The following is a 14,502-nucleotide window of genomic DNA, read 5'->3' as shown; positions in this document are numbered from 1 at the left end:
ACTTTATTCCATTGTGATAAAGTGTCAAGTTCTTCTTTTTCTTGTCTGGTCCATCGCCCGGCGAACTATTTCACATAATTCATAATATTTATGAACTAAATATAAAACCATTTGAAAGATCGGGTTTCCCCATATTTTGGACATTTTAAAGAAAGATATTTAAGGTCCTCATTATTAACTATATTTACGTCAACAGTAATGATTTGTCCAGACACTTTAGTTGTAGAGGGAAAAGAACATGAACATGTTGGAGGATTGTGTTTCAGGACTTTGTAAACTTAACATTAACATTATTAACATTAATATTACTATTGTGATAAAAATATGTGTAGACGTTGATTGATTTTGGTGTGTTTCCTTTGAAATGTAAAAGACATGGGGTGCTGTATTTATCACTTTTTACCTGGTTAGATATGAGTAAGCTCTCCATTTTGTCCAAAATTGACAATATGCGCTTTTCGTCTTCTTCTACCAATCCCTCAATAACATCGTAACCGACTTGAGCAATAGAGAGAACTTTAAAAAGATACATAAAAATAGAAAATTGATTATATTTAAATAACGGCTATATAAATAATAAAGATATGAAATGTGTGATTTCACACATTCATTTTATATCACAAGTTTTCTTTCACGAGAAATTTTGCAGAGAATGCCAGGAATGCATAGCGATTGTACAAATCAAGCAAATGTTAAATCAAATTTAAAATTATTGATATTTTATCCGTCTCAAATAATTTGGTGTATAATAAAAACAAAATTTTAGTGAAGGAAAAACTTCAAGAGTACTGTGCAACAATGTATTTTAGAAGTGGTGTGAATCAGATGTGGATACTAAAAAATTCAAAAGAACTTTTGGACAATTTGAAATCACAAAATTTTACCAAAAGTAACAGCTTAAAAACTGACGACAACAATTCCCCATGATAAATTAAAGTCCAGGCATATCATTGACTGCTGCTTTTTCAATAAAAAAGGAACTCTTAAATTTACGTACCTGGTCACTGATCATTTGCAAACTTGTTTTGATAAAACACATTCTGATTGCACACACAAGTACTCGGAAGTTGACATAAAAAATGATGCTTGACTTTCTGATTGACAATATCTATGTGGTTTTTGGAGACCAGGTCTTCCAACAATAAATTGGAATTCCTTTGGTTATCAATTGCGCTCCGTTATTAGCAGACCTATTTTTGTATGTATATGAAGCAGAAATTGTGCAAAATCGTATGCATGAAAAGACGAAAACACTTGCTGTGGCCTTCAATTCAACATATAGATATATCGATGACGTATTGTCAATTATCAAAGGTTATTTCCATTCCTATGTCGATACGATATATCCTGGTGAGCTTGAGATAAAAGATACCACAGAGTCCGACACATCTGTTTCATACTTGATATTTTACTTGAAAAAGACATTAATGGTAATCTAACAACCAAGCTCTTTGATAAACGAGATGACTTTAACTTTTCTTTCGTCAACTTCCCTCACTTATGCAGTAAAATACCTTCCTTACCTGCATACGGAATTTATATATCTCAATTAATTCGATACGCAAGAACATGCTCTATGTATGAACAGGTAAATTATTGACGAACAAGTTGATGAACAAGAATATCAGCAGTTTCGTTTAAAATTATCATTTCGTAAGTTCTATGGTCGATACAATGACCGTGTCAGAAAAATTAATACAATTTATCATTGAGTCAAATGCTGACTGACGTTTTTCATACTAACTGTTAGTCCATTATTTATACACTGAATTGACGACGTAATTTTTTCGTTATTTCTGATGATGACAAGGAGCACGCGGCGGGTGTGACCGGTCGGCAGGGGATGTTCACTTCACCATGGCACCTGATCCCACCTCTGATATTTTGGAGGTCCGTGTTTGCTCTGCTCCTATTTTGTATTTGTTTTATGGACTTTGATATTGAATACTGTTCGTTATCTCCATATCCTTCATACAAAACGTATCCAGAGTGATTTATTCCCTGAAAAATCGATAACACAAGGAATTAAATTGTCAATTTGTATAATTGAAATGCGCTTTCCCAGTTTTGTATTTTTATGCTTTTAAACTAGTAGTTATTTTAACAATATCATTATTGTTTAATAAAGCTAACTAGTTAGTACATGTACCAATGACAATTTGATTGTAATCTCAAAACAAATCGATAAACGGAATATGACCAAGACCTTCATTAATTGTTGACATGTAAAAACGAGCATGTCGGAAATATCAGTGGAATAGCACGAAGACGTCATTTTAAGTGCTTTATTACTGATTTATTCTTGAACTTGAATGGAATACTTTCTCGATATTTGATTGATAATTTGCTGCCGGCAAAGTGACTTGGAGGAGGGGGCTGTAAGAAATATGTAGAACACTTTCTAGAGTCAATTTTCATAAAATAAGTTCTGTATTCTCTGCCTTTCACAACTTTTAGAGAGGCCCGTGTTCTGTTAGGGGGAGGGGGTCAGAAGGCACTTTTTTGTTACTTATACATAGATATTAAATAACTTTCACACCCGGTGCAAATGAGATTGAAACATTGTTATTTCCATCAATTTATTTTAATAAAACAAACACTATATCACACCCGTCAAACTTACCCCCGGGATCCGCCTCTACGTATTCTGCGCAGTGAGCACATATCACGTAGTTGTTTGTGTTGTGTATTTTTTCCGCGTATTCTGAAAGTTTCAATTTTCCAGAACATGTATATGTTCCATAAAAATGTTGGAATATACATTTTATGCACAAAAAGCTTGTCTTAGACACCGTTTGCCTAACATGTGTAGTTAAGACATATTATAATATACTTGTACATTATCTTAACATTTATTATGGAACAAAGAATTATAACAAAGGAGAAATAAAAAAGTGTAATAAAGCTCAGTAGAGTTTCACTTTACATACGAACATTCCGTAGAACTGTTTAAAATAAGGTAAATGTTATGGTTCAGAATTTTATACTCACGATTGAACGCATATACAGACTCTTTGCTTCCATCCATAGCTATCAATACATTCTTCATTTTTATTTCAGAAGATATGTTTTCATTGTGTGCATGCATTAACACTAAATACCTGGTATTTACCACCTTGTTATCTATTGTGTAAATAACATTGACATCAGATTATAGACTTTGCATGATAAGAACACTATGATGACACAACATCACTAATTTTATCTCAGGATCGTTAATCTTTTGTAATCAGTATAAAATATTATCTGGTAAAGTTTAATTTGAAGCAACGATTACAAATACTATGCTAAAATAATTATACAAGAATATTTGTCTGAAGATGATATAAAAGAGGCCTTTCACCGCTAAAATAAAATGTCTATAACAAATTTATCATAAGTTCTTTGAAATTTTGAAAAAGACACCTTAAAAATTCAGACAGTAATATTAAGGGTAAAGTCAGACAATAGATAACGTGTAAATTTTATTTATCTTATGACCGAAAGATTGATTCAGTTGCCACGTGTCACATTTACATCTTTTACTTAGAGCAATCTTGACGAGTTATTGACCTAATAATGAGCGTTTTTATCATAAGGCATGGAAATTAGAGTTTTCTCGGAGTTTATAATTATGAAAGATAGAAAAAATGCCCCCTTTTAGATATTATAATGAAGATTTAAAACAATTTAAATATTAAAATTAAAATGGAAAAATTAAAGGATCTGCAAATGCTATATATTTCCAGAATCCATTTACTATTTACGTTATTAATTGAAAAATCAATATGGTGTTTAAAATTTTGTGTGAATATTTTATGAAAATTAGCAGAGAAAATTCCGTATAAAGAAAATATTTTATATCAGATACGAGCGGTCAATGTTGTGTTTTGTGAAAAAAAATTGTTTGAGGCTTCTTTCTTTTATCCTTTCTTTGATTAGCATGTGCTTTCAGAGTATTTTATGGTAAATCGAGGTGAACTCAAAATAGATTTTAAAAAACCATAAAATATATTCATGAAGCTCCGAGTATGCAATCAAGAAAGATCTTAATGTTTCATTAATATCAATTTTTGAAATACAACCTGCAAATATGTTAAGATAATTTTAGATTTATTTTGTTTGCTACAATACTTTTTATAGTGATTTCCACATACTTAATGTAGCCTAGAGGAATATCGCGAGTTTCTTGGGATATGAGCATTTTGGCCCCATCTTAAATTGGATGACAAGACTTACAATTATACCAAATAATATTTTGATATAGGCTCGATAATAATTATCATATTCATTTTGCCATATTCGTTTGGCTGTTTTCCAAAAGCCCAGAGTTAAAACAATATAAAATATCTTTTTATTGAATTATTGATTATTTATTGATTTTTATTATTTAAATAATAATACCCTACAAAAAACCCTCACTAATAGCTAGATAAATTTTAATGTTCATCATAATTATTCTGTCAATTTGCAACTAAATGCCAACGAGAAATTCCAAATCCTGCAATTTTTGTCTGCTTAATATCAAAGGCTAGAGGGGGGACACCTTCCTTTGGACTTTGTAATGTATTTAGATTATTAAATCCCGGCTTTCATTCTTTTCAGTACTGTTATTAGATTCGCATTTGCAGACCATGACTGGGATATGAGAATGATGAAGCACATATTCACTGACACTGCCCAGAATTGTTCGTCGTATTGTCCCTAAACCACGTGATCCCATCACAATCAACGATGCGTCTAACTCCTCCGCTTTAGAAATAATTGCACTTTCAGGCTTTCCTTCAAGTCTTACCACTTCGCCGGGGATCTATAAAAAGTACATAAATATTTTAATATCGCATTCTAGCTAAATATCCTAGAAATTAATAAAAGCATTCCTTTTTCCACTTTTAAAAAAAGTGATTAATGGATTAATTTCTGCAAATCGTTTTAAAGTCAACAAACTTCAAAGCATATATTCTTTGAAAGGTTTACATGCTATAAATAATAAATACATTATTTTCTTTCAGAAGTCTCTTTAAGTCCTCAGTCAGGGCTAACATTCTTTGTTCGTCCTTTTGTAGAATATCCTTTATTGTCTGAGCATCATCTCTAGTAATGGACAATTCTAAAGTGCATACATATAAAATTAATAAAGGTTTATTATGCCGGGGTAAATGTTTCTTTTGTTAATTTTTCTTTCTTATTTACTACTAGTTTTCTTTAAATGTACCTTCTGGATTTGAAATGCTGTAATGTGCACAATGGATAACCACCGCATACTTGTCTTCGTTATGGATTTTTTCCATGTATTCTTGGTAAAAAATAAAAGTAAATGTAAAAAAATCTTTTAACATGCTACAGTCTGTAGCCCTCTGGTCTGATATACCCTGTACTTTGAGATGGACGATCATAGAGCTACAGTGCCATCAGATAAAAAAAAAATGCATAGTATTTATTGCTTACAAAAATGCTTTGATTCTCTATTAATTTCTTTGGATATTTAAACAGCCCTCTCAAAAGGTTACTCAATGCTATTAATTTTTATCATGTAAAAATATTACAACCATATTCATTTGCAAATTAAAAAAACGTTCTGATAGTAAACACAAGTACTCAAAAGTTTTAAAACAACATCTATGTCATTTCCCTTAGGCAACCAATTGCGCCCAGATATTAAGCAAAATATATTCAAAAAACCATACAAAAAAACACTTCTAGAGGCTTTCAACTAGACATATTTACGGTATATCGACGACGTATAATCAATTAACAATAGTTACTTCCATTCACATGTCAACTCACTATATCCCATTAAACATGAAATAAAAGACACCAAATAGTCTGACTCATCTGTATTATATTTAGATAAATTTTCTTGAAAAAGACGTTATTGATCATCTAACAAGTCTTTATGATGAACGTGATGATTATTTTTCTATCTGTTTCATACAAGTAAAATAGACGTACATACAATTAAATTATTGCGTTTGACTGACTTGATTATTTCATACTCACCTTTGAGAGCAAATATAGATTCCTTGCTGCCATCAACAGCAATTAAAATCTTCTTCATTTTACTTCTCAAATTGTAAACAATCTCTCACGAGTATCACATATACATGTAAGTTTCTAGTCTCGGTACTCAGCTGATAACGTGTATAAATAGTCGCTGCAATGAGATATTATCTAGAACAAGTCTTGACTTTAAAGTACATTTTTATCACTATGAAATCAAGAATTTTTCTTAAATTAACTTATTGCGCCCCAATATACAACCTTTTCCCAAGGCACAGCTTGATTATTCTTTAAAATTCTGTACATTTGTAGATCACAAAATTTTTACAACACCGCACTTTCGCAAGTTGGTATTTATAACCAAGACGAAGTTTTCACGATGCTTGTTTTAACTGTATATATTTAATGTTTTTAAGAAGAAATATGAAATATATCAAGATAACGAACAGTATTCGAGCTCAAAAGTCCATCAAACATTACAAAATAGGAGCGGAACAACAGGGACCTCCAAAAAATCAGAGGTGGGATCAGGTGCCATGGAGGAGTGCATATCTCTTGCTGACAAGTCAAACCCCTATGTGCTCCTTGTCATGTGGTGGTGGGGGGGGGGCAAAATCAGTGGACATATCGACCATAAAAACATATGAAGATAACAAACAGTATTCGAGCTCAAATGTCCATCAAACATTACAAAATAGGAGCGGAACAACAGGGACCTCCAAAAAATCAGAGATGGAATCAGGTGCCATGGAGGAGTGCGTATCTCTTGCTGACAAGTCAAACCCCTATGTGCTCCTTGTCATGTAGGGGGGGGGGGGGGCAGAAAAATCAGTGGACATATCGACCATAAAAATAACGAAATGATGACCTTAAATGAGACTGTTGATATTCTTGCTTCATCAAATTATTTGTCAGTAACTTACCTCATTTGAGAAATTGTTCATACGTAGAACATGCTCTACCGTATCGAATCAACTAAGATAAATCGTATGCAGGTGACATAGGTATATTGCTGCATAAGTAAGGGAAATTGATGCTGTTAAAAAAAAGCTAAATAATAACGTTTGTCATAAAGCTGCGTTGCTAGATAAACATTAACTTATTTTTCTAGTAAAATATCCAAAAATGAAATAGATGTGTCAGACTCCTATGGTATCTTTTATCTCAAGCTCATCGGGATATATCGTGTCGACATAAAAATGGAAATAACGATTGTTAATAGACAATAAGTCGTCAATATATCTAAATGTCGAGTTGAAGGCCACAGCAAGTATTTTCTTTTTTTTTCACGTAAAAGATTTTGAACAAATTCTGCTTCATATGAATACAAAAATAGCTCTGTTAATAACGTTGCGAAATTGGTATCCATGGAAATTCCAATCGATTGTTGGAAGACCTGTTCCCCAAAAACAACACAGATATTGTCTATATCAGAAACTAAAGCATCAGATTCGTTTAATATCAACTTCAGAATACTTGTGTTTACAATCAGAGTTTTCTTAACAAAGTAATTTTGCAAATGACCAATGACAAGGTAAGTAAATTTACAAGTTACATTTTTATTGAAAAAGCAGCTGTCACTGATGTCTGGACTTTAATTTATTGTGGGGAATAGTTGTATATTGTTGGACATACATCTTGAACTTTCTCTTTCTCTACTGTTAATAACATAGTAACTTTGTTGATGGCAAATCACAGGATACAAGAAAATTCCTTTTTAAAAATAAAGAAGCAGTAATGCCAGCTTTTCGTGAAGAATGGTTGTATAAAGTGTAAGAGGGTACATTTTGTATTAAATATATATTTTAAAAAAAATTAAAAATTGGCGAGGGCACCTTAAAAATGTTCGTTTGCCCTCTCCCGACTGGCTGACTAAAATGCCCCGACTAAAATTTATTTTAACTCTCAGAAAACTTTTTTGAAAGTTCATTTAAAAGTTTTCTCACTTCATTAAAACTGTTTTAACATTATATCAGCAAGTGTCTCTGTAAAAAAAACCTTAAGCATATCTTTTTTATTCTGGATCGGAAGAAGGCCAGTCTTTGAAGTTTTGAGATAAAATATATAGTTAACACTACAGGAAGTTAAAAAAAGTATGCTGTAGTACAGTAGGTCTGAAGTTACTCCCTTAGATCAATTTATATTTTTGAAAGGATTGAAGAAAGAGGCTTTATAGAGCATTTACTGGATCACTGGCAATAAATCTTTGTTTCGTAAGGATTTATTTGAATTTTAAGAATCCAGTTTATGTAAAGAGTAATGAAAAATAACACTTTTGAATATTCATGATTTAAAAGATTACACTATTAATAGAATTAATTTTGTATGCTATTGAGTATTGCAAAAGTACACTTTAATTTGTATAATAAATATTTCTAACATGTTTTTTTGTAAACTGATATATCAAAAATATTCTTATTAACTTCGTTACTATGGTTTGCTGGCATTTAACTCTAAAGCAACAACATTAAGATGAAACATATGGAGATATAGAACAGTATTCATGATGAAAAATCCATAAAACAATATAAAATAGGAGCAGAACAAACAAGAAACTCCACTACATCAGATGCGGGATCAGGTGCCATGGAGGAGTGAGCATCCCCTGCCGACCGGTCACACCCGCCATGTGTTCCTTGTCATGATCGGGAAATAAAGAAAAAATCCGTCGTCAATTCAGTTATAAATAATGGACTAACAATTAGTATGAAAAACCGTCAGTTAACATCAACAAACTTTGGCCACTTAAAGTGATTAGTTCTCACGCTTTTTTGTAGATTTTATATGCACTATTATTTCTTCAAATAACTGCATCATATTTCATCAATTAAGTCGGATTCTCGATGCTAATTTAACTTTATTCAATGAAAACCTCTCCATTAATTTTCTTTAAAAAACATTGGGTGAAGAACTGCATTTTATGATGGGATATTTTTTTAAAAAGAAAATAATCATTTTTTCCTCTTTCTAAGCATTTACTATACTGTTTAAGAAATTTCTTTTTTGCATTTAAAAACATATTCAAATTTAAGCGAGCAATTTAAATCTTTTTGTGCACCAATTATCATTTTATGCATCTTATTATGATTCGAGGTGCTTGCAAACTAACTTGTAAAAAAATACATTTGCACTCTATAAATTAAAGTACAAATATAAATATATTTTCAGAGGAATCAATTTACCTTTCATCAAGCCTTAGAAAAGAATGTTTTCTACCATTATGTAAAATAAGAAGTGACCTGTGATGTTTTGCAACGATAAAACATTTAGGTTTTTTCAGTATGAATTATACACTGTATATATAACAATTGAAGTAAATAGAAAAATGAAAGTAGTGTATAAGTATGAAACATGCCTGGAAACCTGAAATAAAGAATAACAGCTTCTATTTCAGCTCGAAATTAATACTTTTTTAAAACCTTTTTTTTTTTATATTATAGATCCCATTTTGCATTTTCAAATCTTTTTGCTTTAGGTAGGATTCTTCTCATATTTCTTGTATTTAAAAATTTATGAAATTTTCATAGAATCAAGAAGACAATATCAGAAAGTGATAGTATCAGTGAGATTAAATGTGACCGTTTTATATTAGAGGTAAGGTCAGGTCAAGGTCATTATCTTTTTCCTTGACATTAAGAATAAAAAAATACTGTTGCCAATCATGTGATGCCTACTTCTATTTCAAAAGTTTAAACATTGTTATTTTTGCATAAAAAGATATAACTATATCGGGTCTACAGCATGATATTACCAAATTTACATAAATAATTTAACTAAACTGGATATTGGCTAATCCGAATTTTTTCTGTTTTTTCTTAATTTTTCAGGATATGTTAGTCATTTTCATATGCTTCCTATATTTAACTTTTTTTTTAATTTTCACATATAATAAAGTAGTCGTATTAATGTACAAAGTGCTACAAAAACAAAAGCTTTGATCGTTTACTAAGAGAGAAAAAATACTTTTTATGGATTTTTGGCCCAAATCTGCACTTTGGTAGGAAGCGTTTAAAAGTTAACATTGTTCTAGTTTGTTTGAAAATCATATTTTTTTTTTATATAATTTTAAAGTTTAGTCCTTTATTATTAATTTAACTTACATTTGAAAAATTCTCCAAGTCTTCGATTGTGTAAAAATTATAACTAAATTCATTGTTCTATTACAATTTTGAGAGGCAGAAAAGAAGATATTTTCATACGCCTACATTCCGCCAAAAATATAGTCCCTGCTAGTTTTCAACCGCAGTTTACCATTTCTATTTAGAGCTGTTTAATTGTGATGAGGAAAGAAAAATATGGTCTTTTAAATCTCATACACCTAAATATATAGTGCATGTAAGCAAATATACTTTGAATGTTTCATCTAGTCAGAAACCAGAGAAGAATCCTACCTTAAGTAAAATCTTTTATTCCATTTCATAACTTACTTTATAAATATCGAATTTCAAATACACAAAATGATACAACTTTTTAAAATGATTTTCATGAAATGTAAATTGTATTAATAGACAACTGCTTCTTCATCAAAAACAGAAAAGTTCACATCTTGTGATGACCAATCATCAACAAAATTACCTCGTTAAATTGATAATGATTCTACAAAAACAAGTACCTTGAAGAAGATTCGTAAGAATGCGGGAGTTCCTCACTGACAACTTTACGTAGTCTTCTAACAACTTCTAACAACAAAATCTTCCAACAAACTCAAGAATTTCCGGTAGATATTAATTGTACACCTTAATTATTTGACTTTCTAAAATATCACTTGATTATGCAACTGAAAATGAAATTTAAATTTGGATGATTGTAGAAGATAAAGGGCAAACTACAACTAAATTATATGACAAACGAGATGACGTCAGCTTTTTATTCTCACATTCCTTATTTAAAAGTACTTGGACACAGATTTGAAGTTAATATTTTCTGTATAATATCACGAATTATATATTTTAATAGCATTTCACACAAAAATTAATTAAAAATCTTATTTCATTTAAAAGTTATTAAAACTTCAAATTTTTTGGCGGGTTTGATTGACACATTCTTGCACTTTCACAAATATTAACTTTATTCGTAATCTTTAGGAAAAGTGACAATCTTGTTGTGTATTAATGAGAAATATTAAAAGTTTAATCCTTGTATCATTCTGTGTCCAAGTACCTTTAATTAAGTAGTTAAATATTCCATCTTCACCTACAGCTGCATATGATGTTAATGCATTCCAATTTATTTCCTTCTCAAAAGTATGCTCTAAGAACGATTAATTATTAAACCCATTACAATTAAAATTATTATTGTTATCACACATAACACTCGCAGAGGGTGTGACCAGTCAACAGAGGATGCTTCCCCCACAGAGGTACCTGATCCCACTTCTTGAAATCCGGAGGACCGTGCTTATCTACCCTGTTTACAGATATGCGTACTGTGTTTGTAAAATTTCTTGAGATCGATCACTGCTGGTTATCTTTTTGCCTTTTCCATTATTGGGGTTTTATTAACGCGCTCCTTTACAAAATGGCAATGTCTATCATTAACCGTTATTCTAATTTAATAATATATTAGAAAAAGAAACACAGATATAAATCAAAATGTTTTATTTCAGTGCCATTCTGAAAACGTTAAAACTCACACTAACTCCATACAATATTTATGAGTATTTATAACATACACAGTCATCAAAATTACATGTACATAAGACAGTGACTCACTATCAACTCACAAAAAATTGAGTAAGGCTATCTTTAAAAATATTTTTGCTTGCACTCTCCCAATTAAGGATAAATGTTTTGGGTCGATAGGTAGTTTTTTTTTTCAAAAACACTCGAAAATATGAGGACTCTTTTTTTTTTTGGAGATGAGAGAACAAAAGGTTTTTAGTCAGACCATCAGAAAAGGGCACACAAACAATATCTTAAAGGTTTCCTAAGCTGCAAGAATACAAAGCCCCACTGCTTATCTAATACATGTATTATCAAATATTTTTATTCGTACATGTATATATCGGTAAAAGAGTTCTATCCAAAAGGATTCATTTCATTTCAATATGAAATTCAAATGTTTTTGTTATTATTTTAAAATTTTAAACTTTTTAAAAATTATTTTTTGAAGTTATATTGCTCCTTAAAAAACATTGAAAACATAATAAAGTATTTTAGAGACCAAAGTAATGTAGAATGTAGTATATATCAAAATATAGTTAAGATGTACACTAATCAGTGTTGCTGTTCGTGTTTTTCGTGCTTACACACGAGGACAGGGATGTGGGAATGATGAACCAAGAAGTCACTCACACTGCCCATAAAAGTTCGTCTTAATTTACCCATACCACGTGACCCCGTCACTATCATGTCCGCTTTCTTCTCATTTGCTTTGTGAATTATGTCATGACCAGGATTGCCTTCACCTTGAATGCGAACCACTTCACCGCTTAACTGAATTTTTTAAATAAAAAGCATGATACATGTACTTAATAAGTATTTATGAACGAACAAATGGTTATGTAAACAAATTTAAAAATCACTCAGCTATAAACCTTCATTCAGAGCACTAGTGTTGTGAAGGAGGAAAATAAAATAAATGAGAGCGGAAAAGTACTCACATTGTGGGATTCCAGAATTTTGTTCAGTTGTTCAATGAGAGCGTGGATTCGTTTTTCTTCCTCGTTTACTGTTCGCTCTACTATTGTAGGGTCTGCCTGTGACAGGGAAACCACTGCAAAAATATATATACTTGCCAACCTTTCATATACATATCATTTCAACTATAAACAAATTTTAATACAGAATCTAGAATGACATATAATTTTGATATTTATATAAACGTTTATATTTGGCAATTTAATTCAATGACATTAAAATACTGTAAATCACTTTTTATTCGCGGGAACTTTATTTTCGCGTAATTACGCGGGACGGTATGCTCGCGAAAATTTTATTCTCGCGTATAATAGAATTCCTTAAGATTATATAGAGCAATGACCACGATTCGTGAAAATTTTGTCTCGCTAATAAAGAGTCATTGACTATCTCGCGAAAGTAAGTTGTCGCGAAATTAAGTGATCTGCAGTAGTTTTGAGGAAGAACACAAAGCCCTCTGTAACATGTTAACAAACGAATTGTTCTGAGCTTTGATCAACCAAAACATACACGTCAGAAGGTTACACGTGTACTAGACAACAACAGCAGCCATAGTGTTGTTATATGTGGTATACATACATAGACAGAGGATATACGAGAACCAATACAAGAGGAAGCACCAGAATGAACAATGTCTGTACTTACTTCCAAAGTTAACATTCATGTACTCTGCACAATGGGCCAGAATAACGTAGTAACCGGGTCTATGGATATTCTCCACATAGTCTGAAACACAATACATATCATCTAAATAAACAATACTAACTGGATATAAAAGTAAATAAAATGCGTCTACATGGTGTCCATTCGATGGTCTCATAATGTCCAGCAAGAAGATCAAAAGAAGTGTAAAGTATATTATCATGATAAGAATGTAGTGGAAATAACAGGTACAGTAACGGTATATTTCCTGTCATTATGTAACACAATAAGGTCATTCAAAAAGTATAATTATTTTAGTTTCCGCTTAAAAAGACTCAGAGGAAACTAAAGCAAGCAACATGACCTAATGAACACCAATACCATGTAGAAAATGTTGTGTTTGTTAGATATTTATTTAAAACCTTTTACACAGTTAAAAAATATTTCGATTTTTGCAAACTCTTTCAAAAAAATACATTTTTGTGATACATAAACAGACCTGAACAATTTTATTCATTTTATACCCAAATCTCGAGATTAAGTTTATTTTCTTAATCTTAGGTGTTCAGGAGTAAAGGAAACATTTCATTCGTCATAAATTATCGAGTAGATCTTGTCTTTACTACAAATTGGGTAATGAAGCAAACAGCAAAAGAATAATGCACAACTATCATATAAGTTGACAGAGCATACATGTACATTGCAATACAAAATAACATGACTTGGAGACAAAAAAATCTGTTAAATATTTATATGTACTCACATTTAAGTGCCATGGCGGCATCTTCACTACCATCCATAGCGATGAGAACTCGACACTCCGACATTTTTTGTCTGCTCTTGGTTTTATGTGGCTAAATTAAATCCACTTCATGCATTTATTCAATAAACATGCACCATTTGACAATGTACATTAGGTGAACTTGATAAAACGGCTTTTATCGCTCACCGGGTCAAGGTTTAACACTGATTTTTGAACAATTCATACTACGTATTAATCCACGTGTATACATTAAACTCCCAGGAAACATTCACGGTACAGAACTAGTACAACAAGACTAGTACAACATGTGTTATACATCACAAATACTTAGAACAATCGAGAAATGTGAAGTACCTGTATCACTGTTTACTGCTTAGTTTATTTCTGCGCTGTCAAAAATTATGTCCTGTCATCTTTATTATTAATTATTCTAGGTTCTTCCTTATAAAAAATAAAAAAAAAGTTTACATTTAGAAAAGA

The 14,502-nt window shown here is 31.1% G+C and overlaps 3 protein-coding genes across 3 annotated transcripts; all 3 read right to left on the bottom strand.

Moving 5' to 3' along the window:
• Window positions 1-396: 396 nt before the first annotated feature.
• LOC134234908 (uncharacterized) lies at window positions 397-3,248 on the bottom strand (the record flags this gene model as incomplete). The annotated part of the gene is made up of 3 exons (XM_062716955.1): window positions 2,992-3,248; window positions 2,624-2,704; window positions 397-516 (listed from the first exon to the last, which is right to left on the bottom strand). Coding segments are annotated over exons 1-3 (298 nt in total), but the record flags the coding sequence as incomplete, so codon positions are not given.
• Window positions 3,249-3,803: 555 nt separating this feature from the next.
• LOC134234907 (universal stress protein YxiE-like) lies at window positions 3,804-6,319 on the bottom strand. The gene is made up of 4 exons (XM_062716954.1): window positions 5,980-6,319; window positions 5,195-5,275; window positions 4,977-5,089; window positions 3,804-4,789 (listed from the first exon to the last, which is right to left on the bottom strand). Exons 1-4 carry the CDS (start codon window positions 6,035-6,037, stop codon window positions 4,550-4,552), a joined length of 492 nt encoding a protein of 163 aa, XP_062572938.1. The 5' UTR covers window positions 6,038-6,319; the 3' UTR covers window positions 3,804-4,549.
• A 5,242-nt stretch (window positions 6,320-11,561) lies between these two features.
• Window positions 11,562-14,366, bottom strand: LOC134234906 (stress response protein NhaX-like). The gene is made up of 4 exons (XM_062716953.1): window positions 14,023-14,366; window positions 13,263-13,343; window positions 12,581-12,693; window positions 11,562-12,413 (listed from the first exon to the last, which is right to left on the bottom strand). The coding sequence occupies exons 1-4, from the start codon at window positions 14,084-14,086 to the stop codon at window positions 12,195-12,197; spliced, it is 477 nt and encodes a 158-aa protein (XP_062572937.1). The 5' UTR covers window positions 14,087-14,366; the 3' UTR covers window positions 11,562-12,194.
• Between the last annotated feature and the right edge of the window lie 136 nt (window positions 14,367-14,502).

The sequence above is a fragment of the Saccostrea cucullata genome, unplaced genomic scaffold (assembly GCF_032062105.1).
Source record: "Saccostrea cucullata isolate Sc308-1 unplaced genomic scaffold, CSIRO_AGI_Scuc_v1 ctg3976, whole genome shotgun sequence".
Classification (NCBI taxonomy): Eukaryota; Metazoa; Mollusca; class Bivalvia; order Ostreida; family Ostreidae; genus Saccostrea; species Saccostrea cuccullata.
This window is presented reverse-complemented; position numbering and strand designations above follow the sequence as displayed.

Coding starts and splice junctions, on each gene's coding strand:
- LOC134234907 (XM_062716954.1), bottom strand. CDS start 6,037: ATGAAGAAGATTTTAATTGCTGTTGATGGCAGCAAGGAATCTATATTT. Junction 5,276..5,979: donor ATCTATATTTGCTCTCAAAG/GTGAGTATGAAA, acceptor TTTTTTACCAAG/AATACATGGAAAAAATCCAT. Junction 4,790..4,976: donor GACTTCTGAAAGAAAATAAT/GTATTTATTATT, acceptor TACTTTTTATAG/ATCCCCGGCGAAGTGGTAAG.
- LOC134234906 (XM_062716953.1), bottom strand. CDS start 14,086: ATGTCGGAGTGTCGAGTTCTCATCGCTATGGATGGTAGTGAAGATGCC. Junction 12,694..13,262: donor CATGAATGTTAACTTTGGAA/GTAAGTACAGAC, acceptor ATATTTTTGCAG/TGGTTTCCCTGTCACAGGCA. Junction 12,414..12,580: donor AAATTCTGGAATCCCACAAT/GTGAGTACTTTT, acceptor TAAAAAATTCAG/TTAAGCGGTGAAGTGGTTCG.